At 40.1% G+C, this 25,282-nt stretch overlaps 1 protein-coding gene across 3 annotated transcripts in view; it reads left to right on the top strand.

Annotated features, from left to right (window-relative positions):
• The window catches only part of MECOM (MDS1 and EVI1 complex locus), a gene marked incomplete at both ends in the record, with an annotated part of 334,168 nt that overhangs the window by 145,357 nt on the left and 163,529 nt on the right, over nucleotides 1-25,282 (top strand). For all 3 annotated transcript variants that reach the window (XM_080349318.1, XM_080349317.1, XM_080349316.1), the window contains one exon: nucleotides 2,187-2,536. In XM_080349318.1, the coding sequence (XP_080205444.1) occupies nucleotides 2,187-2,536 (350 nt within the window). The remainder of the gene's footprint in view (nucleotides 1-2,186; nucleotides 2,537-25,282) is intronic.

The following is a 25,282-nucleotide window of genomic DNA, read 5'->3' as shown; positions in this document are numbered from 1 at the left end:
GTATAGATGGGTTAATGGTTGGTGTTTGTGTTTGTTTGTGGTGATTTTTTTTTTCTCATGTTTCAAAAGCAGCTGAAGTCTTTTAGGTAGGACTGTAATCTCAACAGCTGGAGGAAGACATCTGAACAAGATCAAGCCTACCCTGGGTAGATGCAGCATCGCTGCTGCCCCAGGAACTCAGGGGACACATCGGAGTTTCGGGGATGCTCAGGAGGTGTTGACCAACCTCTCGCCCATCCCACCATGCTGGAGAAGAGCTGTGTTTGGGGGCAGCAACGATGCCCCAGTGGAACAGAGATGGCTGCTAATGTGGTTGTCTTATTGCAGGAAAAAGTAAATGATGACATCCAGGTGGAGCTACGCTCTACTCTTTTCAGGTCATCTGTCCTGTCCCTTGGAGTCCAGGCTGAGTTTTGCTGTGGATAAGAAAATATGGGCATGGACTTTGTAGGTGCCAGGCACAGAGCAAGCTCTCTGCACCGCGCTTTCAGGAGACCTCGAGCATCTTTGTTGAACTCTACACCCCTGAGCTATGCCAGGCAGGATATTTGAAGTGTAAGCAATAGAAAATACCACCGTGTGTCCTTCTCAGCTATATTGTAGAGTCAGTCAAGATTTTCTGCTTCTCAGAGTGCCAGGTATTAGAAAAGTGATAAACTAATCAATATTGGGTTCAATTGTTAAGTGCAGGGAGAGTCTGCCAAACCAGAGGCTGAGGGAATGGGTAGCTGAACTTTCTTGTGACACATACGAGGTCACAGCCAGTGCCACATAAAAGAAAGAAAAACAGTTCATGTCTGTGAATAAATTGCTCACAGATGAAGAATCCAGTTTGCCAGTCATGTGATGGGAGCAATCTATTCAAATGATTTGTTATGTCCCAGTGTTTGTCTTAGGCAGTACCAGAAGCATGAAACTACAGATATAAAACTGTGAGATAATATGTAACAAAGATGTGAGAGATAATGGGCTATGACCAGTTTCCAGTGGAAAAGGCATACGGCGCTAATCTACCGTGGATAGTTTCTTAAATGAGCAAGAAATTGAAAGAACATTTTAAAGTTTCCTGTTTCTTCACTGAAACGGAGTCATTCTTAGTGCCAAACCCAGCATAACACTTTAATTTCTGGGCCAACCACATTATGCAAATATTCTCATGCTCAGATCTTAAATACCCAATCTCTCAACTTCATTCCTTCTAGGATGGTGTTCTTGCCTCCTATTTAGCTTAGAATTAAGTGGAATGAAGTTCTGGTGCGTAGGAAAAGTACGATAACATTAATAAAGTTAAACGAATGTAAATAATGAAGAATTTTTTTGTTAGTTAGTCCTTTTGTATGCATTATTGGGTTGAGTACTGTATGGGTGCTGCAGCTGAAGCCCTCACTGAAGTCATTCAGTTTTTTGACTAATAGGAATTTACAATCAGTCTTACATTTTAGGCTGTCAAAAGCAGTGAGTCTTTTTTGTTGTTTGCTGGCTAAGCCCCAGAGATGGAATATTTTAACTTTTTTTTTTTAATGTGTTTTGGATCTGCCCCAGGTTTTTTGCAACTGTAAGATGAGAAGGTTCATGTTTTCTATAAGGTGCTGTTTGGATCCTGAACTTATTTTAGACCACTGAGTTTCTTGGAGGTCAATGGTAAGACACTGATTTACATCAGCTGAAGTTCTTGCCAAGAGTCGTGTGGTAGGCTGGATCCTTTCCTCCAAAAACTAATTGGAGGCCATCAGACTTAATTTTGGCTACTTTAGGTTCAATCTGTCTCTCTGAAAGACCAGTAAAGCTTTCCTGCTTTTCACTTCGCTTACATTTCAGTCGTAACGTATAATGCTGGCTTTCAATTGTAATTTCAAAGAGTATGCAATGCAAAGCGCTATATCCGGACCAGATTGGACAATAGGGTGTGCCTGCATATACATCTGTATGTAATTCCCTCGCTTGTGTTCAATGATGTAAACCACTTTTGATGTCAGGAATATTGAGAAACGCTGTGTACCCCCAGGCCTGCAATAGGGAAAAGGCTCCGCTCCTTCCAGGGTGAGGCTCTGCTGCAGGATCAGTGATTGATGAAGGTGCTGCCTGCCTTCCAAATTGTCCTCTCCATTTCATGTGAAGGCTGAAAGGGTTTCATATGCAAAAGCTGTCAGGATGTTTCAAATCCTACTGTTTGGCTTATTTTCCAGGTGATGAATGTTTGTATGAAAGCTTTCCTGAACTTCCTTTGGAGGAAGCACCAGAAGCCGACGGAGAGGCTGCAAATGTCCAGTGTCCAACATCCATCAGCATTCAAGAGCCGTCTTCTCCAGCAACCTCCAGCGAAGCTTTCATGCCAAAGGAGAGCTCTCCTTACAAGGTGCCGATATACATTCCTGATGACATTCCCATTCCTTCAGAGTTTGAGCTCCGAGAATCCAACATTCCTGGAGCAGGATTAGGGATATGGACCAAAAGGAAGATTGAAGCAGGGGAAAAGTTTGGGCCTTTTGTGGGAGAGCAGCGGCCACACCTTAAAGATCCCAGTTACGGTTGGGAGGTAAGACACTTTACATTCTTTTGGTCTGTTGAACTCTCTTGTGTGTCTATAAACACAGAAGTGTTTGCGGAATTTGAGTCCTATCTTCACAGCAGCCAGGGGATATTTGCATGCACAGAGACTGCTTTGTTGTCTTTTGGAGTTTTCTGGGTGGAAACAAGTGTAAATTAAAAGAGAAAAAAGGCTGGAATTACTGTTGCTCTTCATGCATGAAATCTGTCTGGGTGGATATTGGCAGGTGTTGCCTCTTCTAGGGGAGAAAAGGAAGAAGTTGCATTGTTGGAACATTTTGTACCATTTTTAGTTTGCTCTTGTGTATTCCTGCAGTATTTATATGGGTGAGGGATTTCCAAATGACACTGCCTTGTCTGAAAAGAAACTGGGTGCTGCTTTCAGGGTTGTGCATCGTCACTTTCTGTTGACAATGGTTAGAATAGCACTAAAATCTAGTCTTGTGTGGCTAAAATTGCTTTTGCAGAACCCTGTGCTACTTGGGGACTTCTGAAGCTGGATGTTTGGTCCTGCTCCCATTTAAGTGAATGGGAATGTTGCCATTCATTTGTTGAAGTGTGTTCAGATACTGGTGTCAAACCCAGCACGCATAGGATGATATGGCTCATGTTACTTCTCCATATGCTCTGAGAAATGTTGCTTTTCCTCAAGCAGCTCAAGCTCTCCTTTGGCAAATCCAGTGGTTACCTCTTGCTTTCCTGCTGTTGGGGGCAACGTGTTTTCCTTGCTGTGGTATCACCATGGAGCTGAGCTGCAGGTCCATGATCAGGTCAGGGCTTTAGGCCTCAAATGGAGCACATTGCCAGTTGTGTTATGGTGTAACATTTTTTTTTTTGCATGGTTTTATTCATAGTTTTAACAACGTGCTGTAGAAACAGAGCGCAATCTCGGCTTTCAATCTGTACATTTCCTTTGGTTTCTGATAAGGGGAGAAGTGTGCAGAGTTTGCATGGCTCTCCAGGGTCACAACTGACCTCTGGAGAGTTGGAAGGTTCATTTTCCCAGGAAAAATGGTTTTGCTGTGAAGCGGAGCCTTGCAGATATGGTGGAAAACAGAGCTTTGATTTGCTCTTAATTGTCCATAAATACTCACTGAATTCTTTCCAAACATTCCATCCGGTTGTTTAAAATCTGGTGAGACCTGTGACAATATGACAGAATAGTGTCAGGTGAAATTATAGAGTTCTCAGCACTCTGTCAAGTTAACAGACCCTCATACAATATAATTGCTGGTGAGAAATCTCTTTATTATTTGAAAAAGGCACCAGGAAACCATAAAATCTGACCTTGAACCACACCACAATTAAGTTCAGATATTGATAACAGAAATTGGAGAAAAACTGCTGAGACACAGCTGGACTTGCAGGTTTAACATATACAGAAACTTGGGTATTTTAGGCTGGATCCTCAGGTGGTGTACTGGAGGATAACCTCACTAAAATTGTGGGAATCCCATCTCTATTTTCACACCCTTGGATGCTGACAATATGCTGTAATTTTACAGACTAATTTTCCTGCTTAAAATATTTAGGATTTTGGGGTCTATAAAATCCAGACAAGAAATACACAGACCTTGAGAGTGCTGGAAGACCAGCTGGCAGATTAAATTCCTTTCAAGCTGTAGGATTCTTGCCATTTGAGTAGCGTTATGTATTTGGGACAGCTGGGGAGAAGCTATTGAAAAGCATTGGAGCAAAATCACACAAAATCAACAGTCAAGTCCCTCTGCAATTTGGCCACTCATCTAGAAGTGCTCTGCAGTGCTCAGGGGAGCCTGAGACAGAATATTCTTCCAACAAGTGGATTAAAAGTACATTTACTGTAATTGAAGGGAGACAAAGAAATAGTGGTTACCAGAGTTTACACAATGAGTACAACAGCATGTAGTGAAGGTCACGGCTAAAGGACAGATGCTGGAGGGACCTGGTAGGGTTGGAGAACACCTTCTGAGCATCCATTCCAGATACTTATCATCATCATGTTTTTCTGGAAACCACTGATTCCTTGGATATGTGCCTTGGGATAAAAATGGGAGGAAGAAGCTGTTACTGATGTGTGGGCTCAAAGGAAGCATGGGATGCTGAGGGAAACTTATCATTTATTGAAGTTTAAGCACAGTCTTGGGAATTAAAGCTGTCCTGGTGTCAATTTTTCTGCCTGAATGGGCACTTTTGTGAAACAGGACATTTTTCCTGCCAGGTGTCAATAGATCAGTTAATAAATGGGGGATTTGGTCTGCTGTTGCTGATATCAAGGTGAAATATTATATTTTTAAATGGAGGGAAGACTGAACCAAAGTTTCTGTGTATGGCATTGACTATGGATTTTTAAGTGACTTTGTAGTGCGAGATTTTTCAAGTCGTCTTTTTTTTTTTCACAATGGTACTTGCATGTTGAGTGAGTTGCACTGATGCAGCTACTGTCATGGTATTATTTTGTTTCATGGTATGTGATTCCTAGAATAGTTCATAGTGCTGTTGAGGTCAGATGTGTCTGGTGGCTTCAAAAGGGAGGAACCCTCAACCTGCTTGAGCTGCTCACTGTTCTCATAGGCCAAAGAAAACAATTTGCTGTGTCCTGACTTACTCATTTCCTCACTTCACATGTGCATCGCTCAGAGAAATAGGTAGTGTGGAGTTGCGACATTGCTAATGTTTGTGTACTTACTGAATTCTTGTGAATAGAATCCCCTGCAGCTACAGCAAGGATGACAAAGTGACTGGAAAATCAATCTTTCCATTTTATCTGCATTTTTCTAGGTTTAAGGTGAAACACTGTACATAAAGCAGTATTGACTTTTCAAAGTAAGAATCTGTTTTCAAGAAAATAATTAGCATAAACACATGAAAATATTTTTGGAAGAAAAACTGAGCACCTTCCTTCACTGATTTCTGATGCTACATATATTACTGACTTTGCTATGAGAGATTTTCTCCTTTTTTTGCGATTGTTTAGGATTGCTAGATGACCTAGAGTCTTAAACTAGAACATTTCAAACTAAAACCCTACACACACATTGCAGAGACGACTTTATAACCATATACAAATTTAGACTGTAATTATGTTTTTTGGAAAGTACATGTTATAATAGATTATGCTAAATTCCCTTGCCAAAAGACTGTCATATTTTTAGGTATTTTCAGCTGTGGGATACTTGTAGGTTCTGATTTTTGTGAAGTCCATCTGAGTTGATACCAGGATCAGCCTGTAGTAGTAGGGAGAGAAGTGGAAGCTGGAGGAATTGCTGCTGCTAAATTTTGCAGCCACACACTCATTCATAAAGGAAAACTTCCTGCAGAAGGGTGAGGAATTTCATGGGGCCTGTTCCAATGTTACCTTATAGCAAGACTCCCTATGGCATCAATGTGGAGTTTTGTTGAGGCAAGCCCAAGAAAACAACGTCTTTTGCGTCCTCCTTCCTTTTATATACTTCAGCCATAAAACAGGCTCTGGGACAAAGAGAATTTGTTGTGATATAGTTGTGCTTGGGTCATGATTAGAGTGCTGTAGAGCAGTTTAAATGAAAAGCCATAAATTTGAATTTTATCTCATTTTGTGAGTCTAGGGCTGAGCATTATCTAATCAGGTATTGGTTAGCTAAAGTACAAATCGAACAGGGGGTCACCGGACAAGGGGAAAGGTCGAACTTTTTTGCAGTTTGTCACCGAGGTTTTAGTATTTGCCGGCAGCCCGAATATCTGAGAGGGCTGGGGGGCTGTTGCTCAGTGGTTGTTTGAAAAGGGAAAATTGACTGCTTCTTAATCAACAAAGAAAACAAGCTTTTAAGGGATGGCAGTAATTTTTTAAACAAAAGCAAGGGAACACAAATTTAGTGATTTCATCATGGTTCATGCCCTGCTATGAAAAACAAGTGGGAGAGTATTTCAAAGCAAGCCTTTGAATAGGTCACCAGAGCACATGCACCTATTCTTCGACCAGCATCTTCCAGAGTACATCAAATATTCAAATTCAGGTCTCTTACTGCTATAGCAAACTCAGTCTCCTTCATAGGGACAATTCCTCCACAGCTCTTTTTATCCTAAACTTTTATTTCTTTATTAGGAAGGCAAAACCAGGAGCAATGAGCTCTAATAAATCAAGCTTGTCACAGAAGTAAAAAATATTTTAGAGCTTTATAAAGGAGCATACAATCTGTTTATAGAAGCGAGTATATTTTCCTGTCATGACTGTGAGGCTGAAAAACATCTTGCATTTGGTAAAGTATGCTTGAACTGATGCTGTTACTTCTAAAAGGAAATTGGGAGGCCATTTGGCTATTTGTTTACTTCTCTAGCATTTTTCTTATGTGAGTCTTTGGGGAAAGGTGCATAGTTTCCTAAAAACTGTTCTGGAGTACAGGTTCCCACTGGTTTATAAAGACTGGAACTGTTGTAATTTTAAGTTTCAGTTCTGCACTCTTTGGCTTTCTTTTGGGTTCTTTTTTTTTTGAGTTTAAACTTAAATTTATTTGAGATTCTGCATTCTAAGGGTACCACCTATCTTTCTGAAAATTAAATAATGAGTTACAAAATGCAAAGGTATAGGCTTTTAAACTTGGAATCTAATGTATATGCTCTCACATCTGGGTTGTAACACCTAAACTGATAGCTTGATTTTCTTGCTGTTAGCATCCAAAACCTTTCATTGCAATCAACAGGGGTTACCAGCTGATTCCTCTCTCTGTATAGATGTTATTCCCTATTGTTGGGTTCTCCTTTGGAAAATCTTTGTCAGAATGTTAAAAGTAGCATCTCTCCCCTATTTTTTTGTTGTAAAAAAAACAGAACAAAGGTAACATCTTCTAAATAACTGCACACAGGATTCACACATTTTGAAACTCATGTTAAGCTACTCTTAATAAACAACAGTGCTGGGGGAAATAACTCCCTTGTAGTCAGTGGAATCACACTGGGAGAGAGCAGTAGATTGTCGTCTTCTTCAAAAAAAAAAGAAAAATAAAAGAAACAAAGACTTTCACCACTTAATATTTTTCTTTGGGATATGGAATTTGTCTTAGTGGCTTTTTTAGGGGGGAAAAAAAAGCAAAGCAGCTCCCCACTCAACCAGGTGGTTGGGAAGTGTAGTGCAGATTCATTGCCTATGTTTTCTCCTTGTGTATGGATTCTAGCAATATGAAGACTTCAGCAACCTTTTCAAAATAATTGAAGCAAAATCAAGAATATAAATGTGGATTATTCTATTATTTGAAATTAAAAAGGAATAATTTGCTTTATAGTGGGAGGCAGGGATGATTTTTGATCAGTACAAGCCCAATCCAGTTCTGCAGATAGCGTGTTCTCCCCCAGGTCAACAGACCATCCATTCCTGGCAGTTGCAGGTGGGGCTGACATCTTTACCTTTTCTTGAATACATAGGTGATGTTTTACCCCATTTGCAGCTCAGCTTTGCAAGGCATAGAGCACTCTGGCTGAGATCCAATAAAGCACTTAGGCACGAGCTTATCATCAACAGGATTACCCAGGTGTTTGAGTTAAGCATGTGCTTAGCTGCTGTGTTAAGTTTTCTATTTGGGACATAGCGTTCAGTGCCACATAGGATGGAGATCATACCATATATCTTGCCTGGGGTGAGCATGCAGAAGGGTGCTTAAGACAGCCTCTCAGAAGTTGTGTACAAAAAAGACTTTAGTTACAGTGCTGCTAATGTGGCCAGTCTGAATTCTTTTGTTGTTTGCAGCCCTGTCTTGCGGTGAGGCTGTGACCAAGTCAGATGCTCCTGTAGCAATAAGAGTCCTGCAGCAAGGTGGACAGATGCTTCATGAGTAAAATGTCACTCTAAGAGGTGATGTCAAGTGCACACCCCAGCCAGCTCCCTGGCTGTTATCACCAGCTTTCTCCCTGCTCAGGGGACAGACAGTTTATAATTGCAAATAAGCAAACATCAGGTCCTTGAATAGCAAGATATGAGCAGGTGGACTTGTCATTCAGATTGAATTAAATACATTGCCAGCAAAAGGGAGCTGTTGGTCCTTTGGGTAGTTTGATGTGGATGGAGGAGGGTTAAGAGCTGGGAACAACACGGAGTACTCAGCTGTTTTCTTTCTCTGCTGTTCCTTAATTCTACTCTTCAATTCTCCAAATTATTTAATTAACATGACTAAGCAAACCCTCACATCATGAGGTTTGTGGTATGCAATGCCCTTTTTTCTTTCTTGGACAAGGACCAGAGTCTCCTCCTGTTCAGACAAAGGTGCTGCTCACTGGAAGGGGTGCAGGAACAGGATCTTTGGCTGTATGATGGAGCTGCACTCAGGAAATGTTCAAAACTGAACAGCTCAAGGTAGCTGAGGGGCTGTGGTGGCTGCCAGAAGGGAGATGCTGCTTGTCCCTGTCCTGAACTTGCTCTGGCACTGAGGCTGTCACTGATGGGGCTGGTAAGTTACTGAGCCAACCCAAAGTCAATGTGGCAACAGCAGCAGGAAGAAGTTTTCAGCTGGTGCAGGAGGCTGAGTGGGTGATAGTGTGGCATGTCTGTGAAATCCCATCAAAAGGGTGAGGCAGCACCCTTGTCTCAATTAAACCTGAAATGATTTGTGTAGAACTGCATATTTCTTTGTCCATGGTGGATGCTTCACTATGTCCTTGACCTTGGGGGTAGGAAATCACCAATTTCGTGGGCACATTCTAAAGCCACAGAAACATCCCTGTAGGTCTGTGTATGTACTCCCCACAATGGCACTGAGGTTTTAATTTAATCAAGAGGAGCATTAACTCCTGAGGGAAGCCGAGTGAAACCATAAGGGTCAAGTGGACTTAGAAGTAGGAGGGGGAGAAGGAAGTTTTGTTACCTTCCGAGCAGAACCGGGGAGATGTTTCAGGAATTTGTATCCCTCTTCAAAATAAGGTGCTTATTATTTACTCAGACGTGACCCAGGTAGATTTTGAGTTCAGTAGCACTTGGTCCAAGCAGGAAGCAGCACTAAATAAACTGAGGGAAAAGGTAACATTGGAGTAGATCTGTGAGAGTATCAAAATAGGAAGACAAATCATTGCAAGATATGCCAGACATCCCTTTAAAAGACAAAACCTGTAAATGTAATTTAGCCATTAAGACAGACAACATCAGAAAGAAAAATAAAAGACAGAACTGGAGAGAATAATAATTGCATCTAATAGAACTGACAAACAATCATAATTCTTCCCATTTAAGAAATATGTTATAAAAAAATTTATTATGAAATGCCACATTATGCAAGCCAGGATTCAAAGATGAGTTCTTTGCATTAAGTACAGTAGATGCCATTAAGGAAAACAGTCAATATGTCACTAAGCCACAGCCTGTAAAATTAAATTGATTTGGTAAATGTAAGTAAGATAGATCTGTTTGCTTTCATCATCAATTTTGAGTGGGTGAACAGGTGATGTCACCAACCTGGGAGCGATAAAGATGCAGGACCATCTGGAAAGCTTTGTGATGGATGGGCAACTGCTTTTGGATAGTGACAGTGCTGTGGTACTTTGTCACTTGGGATGCAGTACTTAATAACTTTTCAATACCATCATAATAAATTTCACTGCCTTATTAATATAGAAATGGTGAGTTATTACTGTGATGGCTATTGTAAATAACAAGAGATGCAGCTGTCAAAAGCTGATTGTTTGGGCATGTTTCTTTAAGCAACACAGTTGACTTAGGATAATCAACGTATGTCTATACCAGCAGAGTTTATTGCTCTTGTCAAAAGAAAAAGCTGCATTATTCAAAAATTATATGAAGTCCATAATAAACAAGTTTAATATATTATCAGACTTTTCCTATAAGTTTCCTAACATAGAACAATAAATCACTTTTAATAATGCCTTTCTGTGTACAATAATATCCTTATGCTGTAATAATGTCCTTTCCTAACTATTCACCAAACAGAACTTCTGAAAAAACAGAAAGGTATCTCTCACTCATCAGAACACTTACAAAATTAAATCTCCCTATTTCATTAAAAGGCTACTTTTGATATAAAGCTAATGGACTCTAGCTGTGTCTTTCTTTTTTATTTTAATTGAACAGATGTAGTTAAAAGTAATCTATGACAAAGAAATACAGACAAAATTATAACCATGTGTCCCTAAATACTGGCAGGAAAGAGCATTTGTGAGTGTTTTATGAAAACCCAGGACTGCTCTGTGACATTGCTGCTAATGTCATCGGTCTGAGAACTGGAGAGAAACAAAACGCACAGATAGTTGTTAGCAGAAGATGAATTACCAGATCAATCATTTAGCACCATTCAGAGTATTACACCATTGTTCCCTGGGAAGATAATTAAATCAATGATGTCTTTCTTATTTGTGTAAAGAGGCACAAACTTGTAAAGAATATCCAAAGCTACTCAGACATATTATTTCTGGATTTTTTTTTTTTTAAACCCTACTGACTTTGCCTTTCAGTCTCTAGCTTTGTCCCTCTTTTCAATTAAATGTCTCTCCACCATTTCTATGACTGCTGAAAAGAGAGCCAGCAGTCTATTAACACACAATAAAGTTCAGGAAGCCTAAGACTAGTTTCTTGGGTCAGAGGTGAAAATTGCACACTAAATGAAACAAAGGTGTGTCTTGATGGCTCAACAAGCAGTGGAGAGACGAGGACACATGTGGGCAGGAGGAGATGGTCATCATTAAACAGAAGCAAATGAAGACAGGAGTTAGCGTACGGCAAAATGCTTATTAAGCCAAATGAACACATGCACTTCAGAGGATGTAGCACTGAGGTCTGGTATTTAAATCACCGCATGATTTAACAGCACCATTGAAATCTGGGCATTTGGTCTAATAAAGACATCACTAAACTAAAAAGAAAAACCAAACCAAGAAAACCCATCTCCTGCTTGCTGGAGCGTGCTCATTAGGATATGCTCACCAGAATGGTACAAAAGTATATTTATTTAGAAGTAAAGAATTGAAAACAACAACTGGCTAATAGGGTATTTCTACCCCAGAGAGTATTCATATGGCATTTTATCGACAGCCCTCAGGTTTCCTGGCTGAACTGTAGGAGACGCAGGCAAGAGTGAAGACATAGGTTGTCCCAATCCAACCTGATTTTGTGATCATGTTAACTTTGGCACGTACTATAAACATTAATTTGAGAGAAAAATACAAATGTTAAGTAGCCCTTCTTTTAAAGTCCAGAACTAACGTTTAGTGTGGAAAGATGTAAAAGAGCCCACAAAAGGCATAAAATTTCATCAGGTGAAGCCTACAGTGTAAAGGGGCTCCTGTGTATAGTGGGTTTCCCAAAGTGTTGTTCTTAGTTTTAAGTTGATGAAGTGTATTGGCAGCAGACACAGGGTGGGTTTTTAACATGCTGTGTTGGAGACCTGGTGTGTAACTGTTCACGATTTCCAAGAGTAACTTTCAAGGCACTCCTGTCTTCTTGAAAAGGCCTTGAGTGGCAAATTGGCTTTCAAAAACATAGCTATGACTATATATGCATCTTATTACAAGATTAAATCTCAATATTCACCTTCTCTAAGATTTGCGGTCGTAGCATTTCTGTTGCTTGCAGCAGAGGGTATTTCAAAACTGTGGCAGTAATGTTGACTTTATGCAAAAATGTAAATCTCTTTGGGATTTTAAAATGGAAGTTTGGGGATGGGAAAGCTACAGTGTTACTGCACTTGCAGATGATATTCTTTAAAGCCAAATTTTAAGCAGTCATCTAGTGATAACCTTTGCGTAAGCCAAAATCTGCATGTGAACATGGAAAATGTAATTTTTTCTTCCTGGTGTTAATTTGGCGTCTACCTACTTGGAATATCCACATGAGCAGGCACTCAAATGAGCAGTTAACAAGGAGGAGAGAAAACAGTTTTTCTACCTTCCTTTAGTGCTAAACCCAGAGAAGATCCTACCAAACCTTTGTCTGCAGAGAGAGGTGGTGCCGATGCCCAGTGCAGAAAGGCAGAGCTGCCATGTGCTGCAGTGCCTTGTCTTGCCCTTTGAAATATGCTTTCTCTTTTGCACAGAGGAAAATACCTTACAGTTTCCCCCCCATTAAGACAATGAGAAAAGACCTTTATTTCTTATGTATTTTGAGAATCTGTGATCTTAAAGTGCATTTCCCTTGACCAGCTGGTCCTAGCCATACACCTCTTTTCTTCCTTCGTCACTGTTTTCCTCCTACTCCTTCAGCTAATGCCACCCTTCTCCACATTGTCCCAAAACCTTGCAGTGAGCTTGGATCCTTGTTCAGCCTCATGAAACACCCTGTAATTTCCATCTTCTCAGCCTCTTCTAAAGCCATTTTCCTCACCACCTCCGTGCCACTCTCCCTCACTTTATTTTTCAGCAGGTCACTGCTGGTTGTCTCTGGTTGTCTCTGCCTTTGGCATTGACCACCTATCCAGTCTACTAACCAGGCTCTGATTGCCTTTTAGTGCCTGTGTATATTTTAATTTTCTGCTGCAATCCTTCCTGTCTGCTCTCACCATTTCAACATTTCAGTGTCCCTTGGTCCATCCAGGCTCAGTGCTTCGCTGCTCTTGGGGACACAGTCTCGATCATACCTTCCTTACATACTCTTTCCTCTGCTTGAAACATCACTGTTGTCACCCTTGCTAAAACAGTTCAACCCTTACCAGAATGGGGCCCCACTGTGTCATCTCAGAAGCTGATTTTTCTTAAATTATCTCCCAAATTTGATGGCTCACGTTGTTGTGAAAAAGGCAACACCTTGGCTTCTATCCTTAAAACCTGTTCATTCCCACTGATGCAAGCAAAGCTGAATAAAACGTGTTTTAGACAGTAATAATAATGTCCTATTTTCACAGGTTTAAATAATTATTAGAAAATTGCAACTTTAACAGACGCTGTTGTGTGTGTAAAGAAATGCTCCTGGTTAGGGATTCAGCTCCGTGAGTGCAACTTGTTTGGTATTTGCATTCAAATACTTTTGTGCTTCTAGAGCATTTTTAAGACTTGACTATCTGCTCCCACCACCCATGACAACAATGCACAAGCAGAAGATGAAAATTCTGGTTTTCAGCCCCAGCATTCCTGAATAAAATTTAGCTGATTGCAACAGTATCATTTCGGGTGTGATTTTTAGCGGGTTCGAGTTTGAATGGGTTTAGAATAGGTGCTTGAGCGGCTTTTGTTCCCCATGCTAATGCCCCCAAAGCAGTGGGAGTCAGGAGGAGTGAAGTGATGACCTGAAATAGCAGACGGCTCCAAACAGAGCTGGATTAATGTGAAATGGGGCCCTTGTCCCATCCAGCCCAGGGGCAGCCGTGCTGTACCCGGTTTGGGATCCCCCCTCAAGTTGTCCACGTTAAACCACCCACTGCTGAGTCCCCGGTCCTTCCACAGCAACGAAATTCCCCAAAGTGGGTCTCCACGAGCCCTGACAGGACTCTGAGCTGTGTGCTGTGCCGAACATTAAACAGCGGAGGGCTTAAAACCCAATTTGCTCAATTCTGACAGGCTTTGTATAATATTTTTTTATGTGCGACAGATGCATTTGATGTGTTTGGAAAATTCAGCAGTAATGTTCTGCCTCCTGTGATATTGCCAGGCTCGCTCTGTAGTGTTGAAGAAGAAAAAAAGAAGCCTCAGTGTTGGGAATTATAAATAATTTGATGCAACAGGTTTAAGTTACCATTTCTGTGGTGAAAAGAAAAGCTTAGCATGATCCAGATTTTCCTTGGTTTCCTCCCATTCTGCTGAGAAGCAGAGGTATTCACATTTCTTTGTCTAACAGTTTTATAATGTCTTAAGAGATTAACAGTGAGCATGAATGAGGGGCTGAGGATTAGACGACAAAAAGCCTGGGCCGTCCACTACCTTGTTTGCACATTTTACATTTTTCAGCATTGCCGAGTGAGTATAGAAACTAAGGAAAGATAATAAGGACCAGAGTCCCAAAAGTGTTTAGTGATTCAAAAAAATTCAGATACCATGTCAGAACTGACAGAATGATGGAGCATTATGTGGCAGGACCCACTTTTTTGTCTTAGGGTAAGCTCTGGCCCTGAGTGAATGCAGATGTTATCGCAGGATCCCAGACAGACAGTCAAGGAAATGTGACAGGCTGTCAGCAAAGTTACACTATGTTGAGTTTGCTAAAATATCCCAAAGCTTTATACATGGCTTTTATATATATCTATATATAAACTCTTAATCTAGGAGAAAAAAAAAATAAGGTAAAAAAAAGGCTTTAAAAAACAATAAAATTATTACAGTAACCTTCACAGTTGGGAATCCTTTGAATGGTTCTGATGTTGCTATAAAAGATTTTGAAGAGTGGGAGAAAACTATCATCTGAAATATTTGGAAGACTGCATTGGCATCGATAAAGTTTCTGAAAGCACAGCGGATGCATGGTAAGGCTGTTAAGCACATGTCATAGTGTGTCAGTGATTCCCTGGATGATTTGGCTATTTACCCCTGTGAAATGTTTAGTCAAATCAGTAATAGCAGCCAGAAGAAGTGAATCCTACCAGTACTCAGCTTGGCTTTCTCTTTAGTGGGGTATCAGCTTCAAAATAAGGGGTTTACAAGCCATTTTAATTCCTTTACTATTTTTTTTTTTTTTTTAATTAAAAACGACCTCAGAAATAGACACAAATGAGCTGGTAAAACTGCAGACTGAATGACAAAAAGGATATAAAGTGAACCAGTTAAAACATAGTTAGAGAACAAAAATATATGTCAGGACAAATTGATGCAAATAGGCTGAATTCAGGTGCTCTGAAGTCACAGTGAGGCTCAGAAAATGACTTTTGTTTTGAATTTTGGGTCTGCAAGGGATATTTGATTGGTAAATGTTGTAACAAGATGTAAGCTTTTTACACTTTGAGTAGAAAAAAAAAAGGATTCTGCTCTATATAATCTTAAATATTTAAATCTCAAGGAATCTGCAGTGAAGTGGTGCTATTTGTATTCCAGCTCACTCCTAGGACTGTGATCAGTATTTTCTTGTTTTAATACTTTGTTACGTAGAAAACAAACATATACTGGAAGACCTGAATATTCTTTACACGTGCAACTGATTTTCACTTTTGAATTCAGGCTGCATCAGATTCAAGCTTTTACGTAATTAGAGGACAGGGAGCTTAAAATACTGATGTTTTCAATTTATTTCACAGATTTATTTTAAAGATATATTTTCTTATACAGGCAAGTAGATTTTGATTTGAAAGTGTCAAAGTAAATTGCATATCTGTTTTGTAAGTAATTATATATATCGTTCACAGGAACCCCTTTAATAGTCTGTATTCTTGTCTTATTCCCATTAGCTTAAGCCTAAATTTAATGAGAAGGCTGTTTATAGTGGCACAAGCTAATATATTTTGCTAGAATACGAGTTGCAATATGTTCACTCTCTTCTAAGCAGAGCAGAATAATGCTTGTGATTTATAATCAATTTAGGTCTCCTTTTGAAGAAGATGATCTTGTATTATTTGTTTCCATACGCTGAAAATATTAATTTATCTCTAGAAGCAGGGGAGAAACAGAAACATACCCAGCCACAATTTAGTGTAATTTGTATTATAACAAACTGTATTACCAGACAAGGCAACAACTTTCCCCGATTCTGCAAAATGCGATGCAAAGGTGCTTAGGAGATAACATCTCGCAGTGTTCTTTTTTGCACAAAACCCTGAAGTAAACAATCCAACTAAATTATGCATATGGAGGAAATGATTGAGAATGTGTTTAGCTGGTAATCGCACTCATGCTGAAGTTTTAAATTTCATCTGTCTGGTCAGATCTATTGTGATCCATTAAGTGGCTTCCTTTTTTTCCGACAAATTGAATGCTGCAACTGCAAGGAGCTCTTTTGTTCTTTTAATTCAGTCAGCATGGAAATGATTTTCTCATTTCAGGCCCTTTTCTGTCCTGTCTTCATTGTGTCAATAAAATAGAGTTGTGCAGAGCTGCTCTAATCAGCTTAGAGCGCTAATTCATTGCACTGGGATGCTATCTGGGTCTGGCTACAGGTGGGCACTATAAGGGGTCAGTCTCCAGGGGAGTCTAATTGTGTCTCTCTTGGGTCTTGTTTGCAGAATAACTGAAATCTCAAACCCCAGCTTAAGGAAGGAAAGGAAAATCCACAAACGCAGGAGTATAGGAGCATGTACAGTCTCTACATGCACCAGAGTTATTTCCATTTTGATACTATTTGGGAGGGGGAATGCTTTAATTCGGTGGCAAAAGATAAATAAAAAACTGCAGTTTTAAAAATTAAATTTAAATAAGAATTTGGCCCTTATGAGATATGGGTGTGCAAGAAGGAAGCGGATGTGGTGGTGTTGAGTGAGGGGTTTCAGGGCAGACTGGCTTGTAAATTTTTTAAGGCTTTCGAAAGACTGATGAAAAACAAGAAATTGCATTGTTTGGGTACCAAACCCTGTTTGCGTGTGCTGGGGTGGGTCCTTAGCAAGCTGTGCGTCAGGGCACCTTGAGCATGAGGGAATCTGTCCACTCCCATGGAGCCCAGAAAATCCTTGGGCAAGCAAAGATGTGACACCAGTGCCACCCTACTGCCTGCACCCTGGGGCAACCTTCTTCCCAATGTGGAGGGGCTGTGCTAATGCTGGGAGGTGATGCTTTCTGCTGGAGATTTTGGGTCTTATCCTTGGTTATCTCAGAGAATCACTTGAGGAAAAACTGAGAGAGGAGTGTGAGGGGAGTGGAAACCTCATGTTTGTCTTCTGCACCAGTATCGCATAGTTTAAGCTTAGTACTGTCCCTGAGACAAGAGCAAGTAGATTTCAGCTTTACTGATTAATTTATTTAGATATTTATTTTTTAATTGATGAATTTATATGTGCCACCAGCTATGAAAAAAACCAACCAACTAACTGAGAAAACAGGTGCTGGGGGGCAATGTCTCCTGTTGTCTCTTGCTACCTTGTCCCATGGTGAGGGGTGTGGGAGGGTCTGTCCCGGGATACATCCTTGTGTCTGCCAACCCTACACTCCCAGGGCAGCCTTGGCACCTCTTCCATCAGTGACTGAGCAGCAAGAGCACAAGTTTCCCAGACAGACATGATAGACACGTTCTAAGGTAATACCAGCACACACATGTCTGCTTCCAGGGCTTGCCATGCAAACCAACAGAGATGGGCATAGACAAAGTAGCAATTACGGGGCTCCAAGCAAAAATTTCTCAGCACCTTAGAGATGGCAGAGCAGCCGTGGCACAGCTCCTCGCTGGGGAGGATGAGCACTGCTTGTGGCAGAGCAGCCAGTAACTCTGCAGAAAGAAAAATGCAGTAGAAGTGGTAAAGAAAATTGTGAAAATCATACATTTCCTTAACAACATAGCAAAACATAAGAGACTTTATTTTGACAACAATTTGTTTTTAAATTAACATGAAGGTTTTCCCACAGAATGCATTTCCTGTGCCCGTAATTGCTCATGCAATAATTGGGCACTTTTATGGAATTACTTTTAAAATCCCAGTCCTGAAACAAAATACTGGGTCCCTCCCAGCCTCTTCTACCTCTGCGTGACTGAGGTTCTCCTTTGTTTATGTGTAGGAAAAGGGGAGAGGACATGGTCCTGGGGAAGGAGCAGCTCCTGTCCTGGAGCACAATGGGGTTTGGGGAATGGGGAAGTGACAGAGTCCCCCAAAAGCAGGTGCATTTTCTGCAGAGAAGCCAGTGCTGGCTGCAGAAAGGATTCAAGGCAACATGGGCTCTGCAGGACATCAAAGCCTCATCCTTAGCTCCTTCCAACACTGCAGCCCTCCTTCATTCCAAAGTGAACCTGATTGAATTTGGGCAGGACTGTTCCCCATCAGTGGGTTTCCTACAGGAGCAATAAGCTGTCGGTCTGTTGCGGTTTTGTGGCACAGCCGTCACTGTGGAAATTAATTAACATACCTGAAGACACTCCTGAGCAGGAAATCATAGTGCTGCTCTGTGATTCAGGGGTGAATAGGATCTCTCTATTATCAAAAACTCCATCAGGGAAGAGGAAATTAAGTTCCTAATTAGACAGTGTCCAAAGGAAGAAGTGAGGCATTGAAGAGATGAAGAAAATTGAGAGGTAGCTGATGCACGTATCAGGCTAATGATAGAAAAGGAAATAGTAGAGCTTGAAAGGTCGCTGACCTTATTAGGCTTGGAGAAAAGTAGTAGATCTTCAAAAGCTTTCACCTATGATAGGTTGACAATGTGTGAAGTTCTCTAGATGGTCAGAGAGGAAAACCAGCCCAGAAAGAGCATGGGAACAAATTAGGTAGATTACAGTGAACTGCATAAATGCAGCATGAAACACGTTATTTAGAAAACAGAGGAATTCAGAATAGAAATAGACAGAATTATTGCATTATTTGATGAGATCTCTTTTCAGTAAGATTATGGAATATTCTTTTCCACTTCGTAATTTATTTTTTTTAAACATTATCAATGAAACCGAATAATGATCCCTCACTGGATATGAGGTTTCCCTGATGAAGTATTTGTTTTCTACTAAACTGAAATATAGTGGTAGCCAGTTATGAATGTTAGCTTCAGTGAGATGAGGATAGCTGTGCTAATAATAGCTTCGATGTTAGGTTTTGAGTATAAAAAACACATTCTGTGTGAGTTTGTGAAGGCATTGCAACTCACTTAGTGGCAAGAGACTTTTACCTTGGAATCTCCTCCAATCTGGCCAACTGCAAGACTTTTAAAGGCTGTTATAGGCTATTTTCTCAGTAGGTAAAAAAAATCCCTGGCTTTTAAAATGAGATATTATGAGAAACAAGTCTACAGAAAGTCAAATGAAATACCCTAAAGCCTGTCTCCCCCCAGCCTCTCTTCCTGCAGCAGTTCTGGGCTGTATGTAGGTGATTTCTCAGGGCCAGAAAGGCCTGATTAAAATCCTCCCTGCTGGTTCATGTACAAGCATGGATTTGAGTTTAGAGGTAGAGAAGTTTCTCTGCCTCTCTGGTAAATGCTCAAGTTTTCTTGTTCTGACTGTTGATAGGAAAGAAGGGAGAAGGAATAAAAAGTAGACAGAAGAGGAAATTAAAAATACAGCACTGCCTATTTTTCATGCAACAGGACCACTCCATTTACAATATTATATAACAGCAGATTTTCAATCAAAATGAATGAGGACAAATTCTGTGCTGACAAAAAATGGATGTTGGACCATGACTTTCCTGTAACACAAACAGACCATGATCAATTCTAACAGCACCATTATAAACCCAATGTAAAGACAGACCATGAAAGAGCCTAATTTAAAAAAAAAAAAAAATTGAAATGAGAAAGTTTAATGGGGCTTTTTTTATGCTATAAGCAATGAGTCTGCTTTTAAGTAGATGCTGTTGTATTCTGAAATTTAAAAACTCTTTGCAGACAAACACTGCCATGTGGCATTTGACAAATAAAGCAAAGGTGTTTCCTAAATCTACCTAGAAGAGTGAAAAATTTCCTATCATTGCAAAGAGAAGAAAACACAATATACTTCATATCTTTTTCTGGTGGTTGTGAAGCAGAACCACTTTATGGGGGTCCAGTCTGGACTGATCCCCATTGGCAGAAGAGCAGCGTGGAGCGCGATCCCTAGGAGGGCTCCACAGAGAGGAGTTACGGGTGCTAAAGTTCCCTGAGCCGGAGAAGGGCTGCCATCCCTGATTAGATGTGGTTTGTAATAGTATCGTCCTGTTTTCACTCACCACAGTAGAACATTTCTAGTGGGCTAACAAGGCATAGGGTAATGAGAAACATGCCAAGTTTAAGGGAAAAGAGGAGTCGAATCTACGTACAGGAAACAAATGTGATCAATTACCCCAAGTGTAGAGCTCACAGATACCTTATCTTAAGGCTCCTTAAAATAAGGACTTGATTGTTTCCAAATGTGTCTAAGAAGCTAGTGATAGAAATGCATTAATACAAGAGACACGTGAAATTTTATTACCTCCAAAAATTGTCATTATTACTTGCTTCTGAAGATATGGGAGAATCAACATGACTGTCTAACACATGACCGTAGTAATAAATCTACAACTACCTATGTGTGTGCAGTCTGTAAATGCAAAAGCAGGATTTTAGCATTAGATGAATAAAGTTTTCTAAACAATACTTCAAAAAGCCACCAGAATTCATCAAAATGTAAAAAAGTTTTTTTGCAGTTTATTTTTATTACTTTGTTTTATTTTGTTACCATTGGGTTTGTTTCTTTTCTTCAAAACAAATATTTTAGAGAGGTTTTCCTGGTGATTATTCTCCTTGTAGGTGCTACACTGTCTGTAGATGGCTACTGAACTTAGGTTGACACTGGAAATGGAGATCGTTAGCTGAAATTTCTGTGTGTTTTCTGAAGATACATTAGGAGCAGGGAGAAATGTGCAATGACAAACTCACACTAAGGTATGGCTTTGTCCTAAAGTTGTGTGACTCCACTAGGTGCTTAATGTAAATCTGTTATATTTAGGAAAAGAATTTTTTTGTGAAATTGCTACCGCCCATAGGAATGTCACCCATGGCTGAATTAGCAGGAGAAGGGAAGCCACTGTGGGAAATCTCACACGCTCTTTCCATGCATGCAAATCCCTTGGGCATCAGCAGGAGATGTGCGTGAGGTCTCATGGAGGTATGTGACCCAAAAGCTCATGGCTGCATTAGAGTAATTGCCTGAGATGCACATGGAACTTCTTATACCTCATGGGTGGATTTACACAGACTGAGACTGACTCAGGATAAAGTCAGAGTGTTGCTACTGGTTTTAGTGGTATTCAATAGGAAAGCAGTTTAAAAGTTGAGCATTCAGGACTGATGTGTCAGTAGAAGGAATCAAAATACAACGCTGATGTTTTTTGTCAGTGAAGACTCCAGTTTGGATCCCACAGGAGTCACTTTATAAACCCACATCTGATCCTCCTTTCATGATGCGAACTGAAATGAGGACTGGAACACTTAAATTTTGTTAGACTTCTCTTGTTACAGGTGTTGCTAAATGAAGGGAGTTGTTTTGTTCTGTAGGTGCAAGCTTGTTTCCTTTAAAATATATTTGCCTGTCTCATGAGATGACAAATTCAGCAGCATCTTTAATACACTTTTATTATTAATCATTGTTTTGTGTTTGAGATTGCAACTAAGTTTTTTTAACATTCATGTACGTTTGCTAATTCCAAATAATAGGATGTTTACTGTAAGTAGATGCAGCTTAAACTCTTCAGACATGTTTGTGATAGTGATGCGTGGGGTGGTCATTTCAGGCACAATGTTAAAAAATAATAAGTTTCAGGCATTTAGCTGGAATTATATTCAACACTGACCTGTTTTGGTTTATTAAAGTTCTGCACTTTAGCCTGGAGACATTTGCCAGTGCAAAAGTAATGGCTGCTTTAACATCCGTGTACAAAAGTGGAATTTAAGAGATTAACTTGCATTTGACCTACTTCAGCTCTACTGGTAATGAGGGGTGCAGGGGCACAGAATTAATTTCTCTCAATTTGTGGCTCTCGGGGGTGCTGCTAAGTTTGAGAGTGCTTGAATTTTAAGAGTCTCCTGGTGTGTTGAGAAGGTTTTGTTACCGCATGGAGCTCTGTTAGCGGCAGGGACTGAAGTGCCAGTTTTATCTATTTGATTAATAGACTGATTGAGTTCTAGTGTATCTTTGAAAGAAAAAAAAGCATATTTTCTTGCCCACTTGAACAACATTTTTTTCCCACATAAACCAATCCTCCTCTCCCACCCAGTAACAGCAACTCAGACCAGCCAATGGGCTGAGAAATGTCTGCTGGGCCTTTTAGTCTGCGGCTCTCAAACTGGGTTTTAGACACCAGGTCTGTCTCACCTTCACAATAATCTGGTATTTATTCAGCATCTGCTGTACATTTATGTGTGTGATATTAATGGGGAGCTTCTAGCAGGACATAACTCAGAGTGGTATTATTTGGACTGATGCAATTTTAAAAGCTAGCAAATGACTGTGCAATTATTACTCCAGTTCTGTGTCTTTACCACAGTATTAATGCACTAAAGAGATTTTTGGCAAAGCCATTTATACTCTTGTGCAATTGGCTGTAACTACTGAATGTACAGCCTTTCCCTTCCTCCCTGAGTTTAAAAAGGTCTGGTTTAGTTCCTTATAGATACACTTCATCCCTTCTCTTCCTTTTAAAATAATCACTGTTCAGTGGAATATTTTCCCTATGCAGAATCAGTATCGATAGGACATGATTTATCCCAAGCTCGCTGCAGTTTATCAAGCAAATAAACAGAGGAAGCAATAATGCATGTAGGTACTTTCCTGTGTCAGATATGCATAGTGGGAAATAGGATGATAAAGATAAAAGGTTTCTAAAGTTTTTAAAATGAATTTTTATTGATTTCTCACATTATCACATAGGAATATTGCCACTGAGAGTTTATCTTTAAGTAAAAGCTTCCTCTGCTTGTCTGAGTTATCCAAGTAAGTCATTAAACAGAAGAATCTGGAGACTGCATTTGTATACATGTTATTCTTTACTAATAAGCACAATACTAAGCATCTTTACTTAATTTCAAATAAATATATAAACTTTGTGTTTCACAACAAATATGAAACAAACCCAACTGTGCCAGAATACATATCAGCATGTGCAATGTGCTTCTACAGGAATGCAATTGTATTGTGTAACATTTACCTGTCAATTTAATAGAGACTAATTGTCCTTAGATTCTTTTCTGGAAGTTCACAAAGCCTTTGCCAGGTTTCGTTGTCAGCTCCTCCTTCCAAACCCCTGTGATTACAGGAAAACAGAGCTTTGCTTTGGATCTGTGATCTGTCAACAAAATCGTACTAGCTGCGTATTTTTAGCAAGCCTGGACTGACCAATGCTTTTACCTTAAGGAAATGACCGATCTTTTTGTTTTCAGGTTAAGGAAACTAAGATAGATTGCTAAAACAGGGAGGTGTTATACACAGAACTCTTCTATGGGGCTTCCTGCAATGGGATGCACACAGACATACCCCGATGATGTTGTTTTTGACTTGTAACTGCTGTTGGAATGTCATGAAGGATTTTCTTGTTTTTCTAGGGAAAAAATAATAAAAGAGGATAATTGACCATTATAAGGTTCCACTGTTAAAACCTAAAGCCATATCTCTATGATAAGTTCTTAAAAAAATATCAAGGCCACCCATTTCAACTCTGGAAAAGCAAATATCTCTATGATGCGCTTTCTTGATTTAGTGGAATTTCTAAAAGTTTGTTTATTAAGGTTTGCTAAAAAATCTTGAAAACTTTGATTTTAAATGTTTCTTATTCTTCTTTCACCCAGTAGAAAGCTTTAGTTGTTTCTATACATACTTCAGTGAAAAGAACCAGCACCGGTACCCAACCCACTGTACAGAGTTAATGTCCTGCAGCCTTTCCCTGCTCCTGAGAGTCAGAGAGAGTTTCCAGCTCCACTTTTCCTAACAGCTGCCAACGTTGTCAGCACTCATCTGTCAGAAAGGATTTTTCCTGGCAAAACTTTGAAGCTCCTTTCTGACATCCCCAACAAACTAATTGTTGTCTCCTGCCTCCGAAAGCCCTCTGAAGTCCCAACGAGTTAGTGTCTTCTCAAGAGATGAGAAAGAGGACTCACAAAATCAATTTATCAGGCTATTACGCATTGTCATCAGCCAAAACAAAAACCTGCTAAAGACAGGAGAAAAAGTAGAAGAAATGGGTCTCTGAGAAAAGGTTACAGAACATCCATCTTCTCTCCTCTTCTGATTGTTTCCTTTCTTTACCCATTTTCATACCCATTTCCCTCCACTAAAAGACACTTTATGACAAGCATTGTAATCTCTTTAGACCAGGGGGGAACCTCTTCTTTAGGACTGAATCTTTGCAAGGCGTGAGTGACAGCGGGAAGGGGTCCAATTGCCACCAAAGACACTAGGCAATAAATCATCCGCCCTGGCATCAAGTGGCTGGACTAGTCCCCACTTCCTGATGGCCACCAGTGCCTGGTGATGACAAAACAGCTATTGTCAGTGCCCAGCAGCCACATTCCCTACTTCTCCCTGCCGAGGTTTTGAGTTTACCTAAGGCATAAGAAACACTGAATATAGCATGATGGGGGGAGGGAAAAAAATGGAAAGTGCTTCATGGGTAGGAGAAAGGATATAGGAGGATGAAGCTATCACCATGTACTTTTTAAGTCCAAACAATAGTAGCAACTAGAGAAGAGCCATCAGGTTTTTATTGGTAATTACGAAAATGTCTTTTGAAACCCTCCAGCCCAGACAGTAATTTTGTTTGCGTGTTTTTAAGACTTTCCATTTCCAGGTGACCCCTGGTGCTGTGGTTACTCTTTAACCGAGGCAAGGCAGTGCTAGGAGGTGTGCGCTGTTATAAGCACAACAGCTCTTCACCAAACAGAACAATCTTAAGGAGGAAATACTGGATGGGAAAATAAGTTCTTGTCACCCAGATACAAAGATTGGAGCGTGTTTTGGATTCTTTCAGGCCAAACCCAAAGATCTTTGCATTGTCAAGTTATCACACCAAATACCATCACAAATTTTTTTATCACTCACAAGTAAGTTGCCATAAAGGAAGCTAAAAAGAATGCGTCAGGTTTGTTCCACCGAGAGGCTTGTGCACTGCTTCTGTATGAAAGACTTTTATAGATAAGCTGTAATCAGCTTGGAGTTACATATTAACTGATGAATTATGGTAAAGAGAGGAATAAAAGACTATAGTGAGATGAGTCTTTAAATCTGAAACCCCTCAGAAGGTCACCAAAGGATAAGAGTAGCAGAATATTTATCACTGCAGCATTTTTATCCTTATTG

This window comes from Nesoenas mayeri (assembly GCF_963082525.1).
Source record: "Nesoenas mayeri genome assembly, chromosome: 9".
Classification (NCBI taxonomy): Eukaryota; Metazoa; Chordata; class Aves; order Columbiformes; family Columbidae; genus Nesoenas; species Nesoenas mayeri.
Note: the sequence above shows the minus strand (reverse complement) of the source record. Positions and strands in the feature narration are given on the sequence as shown.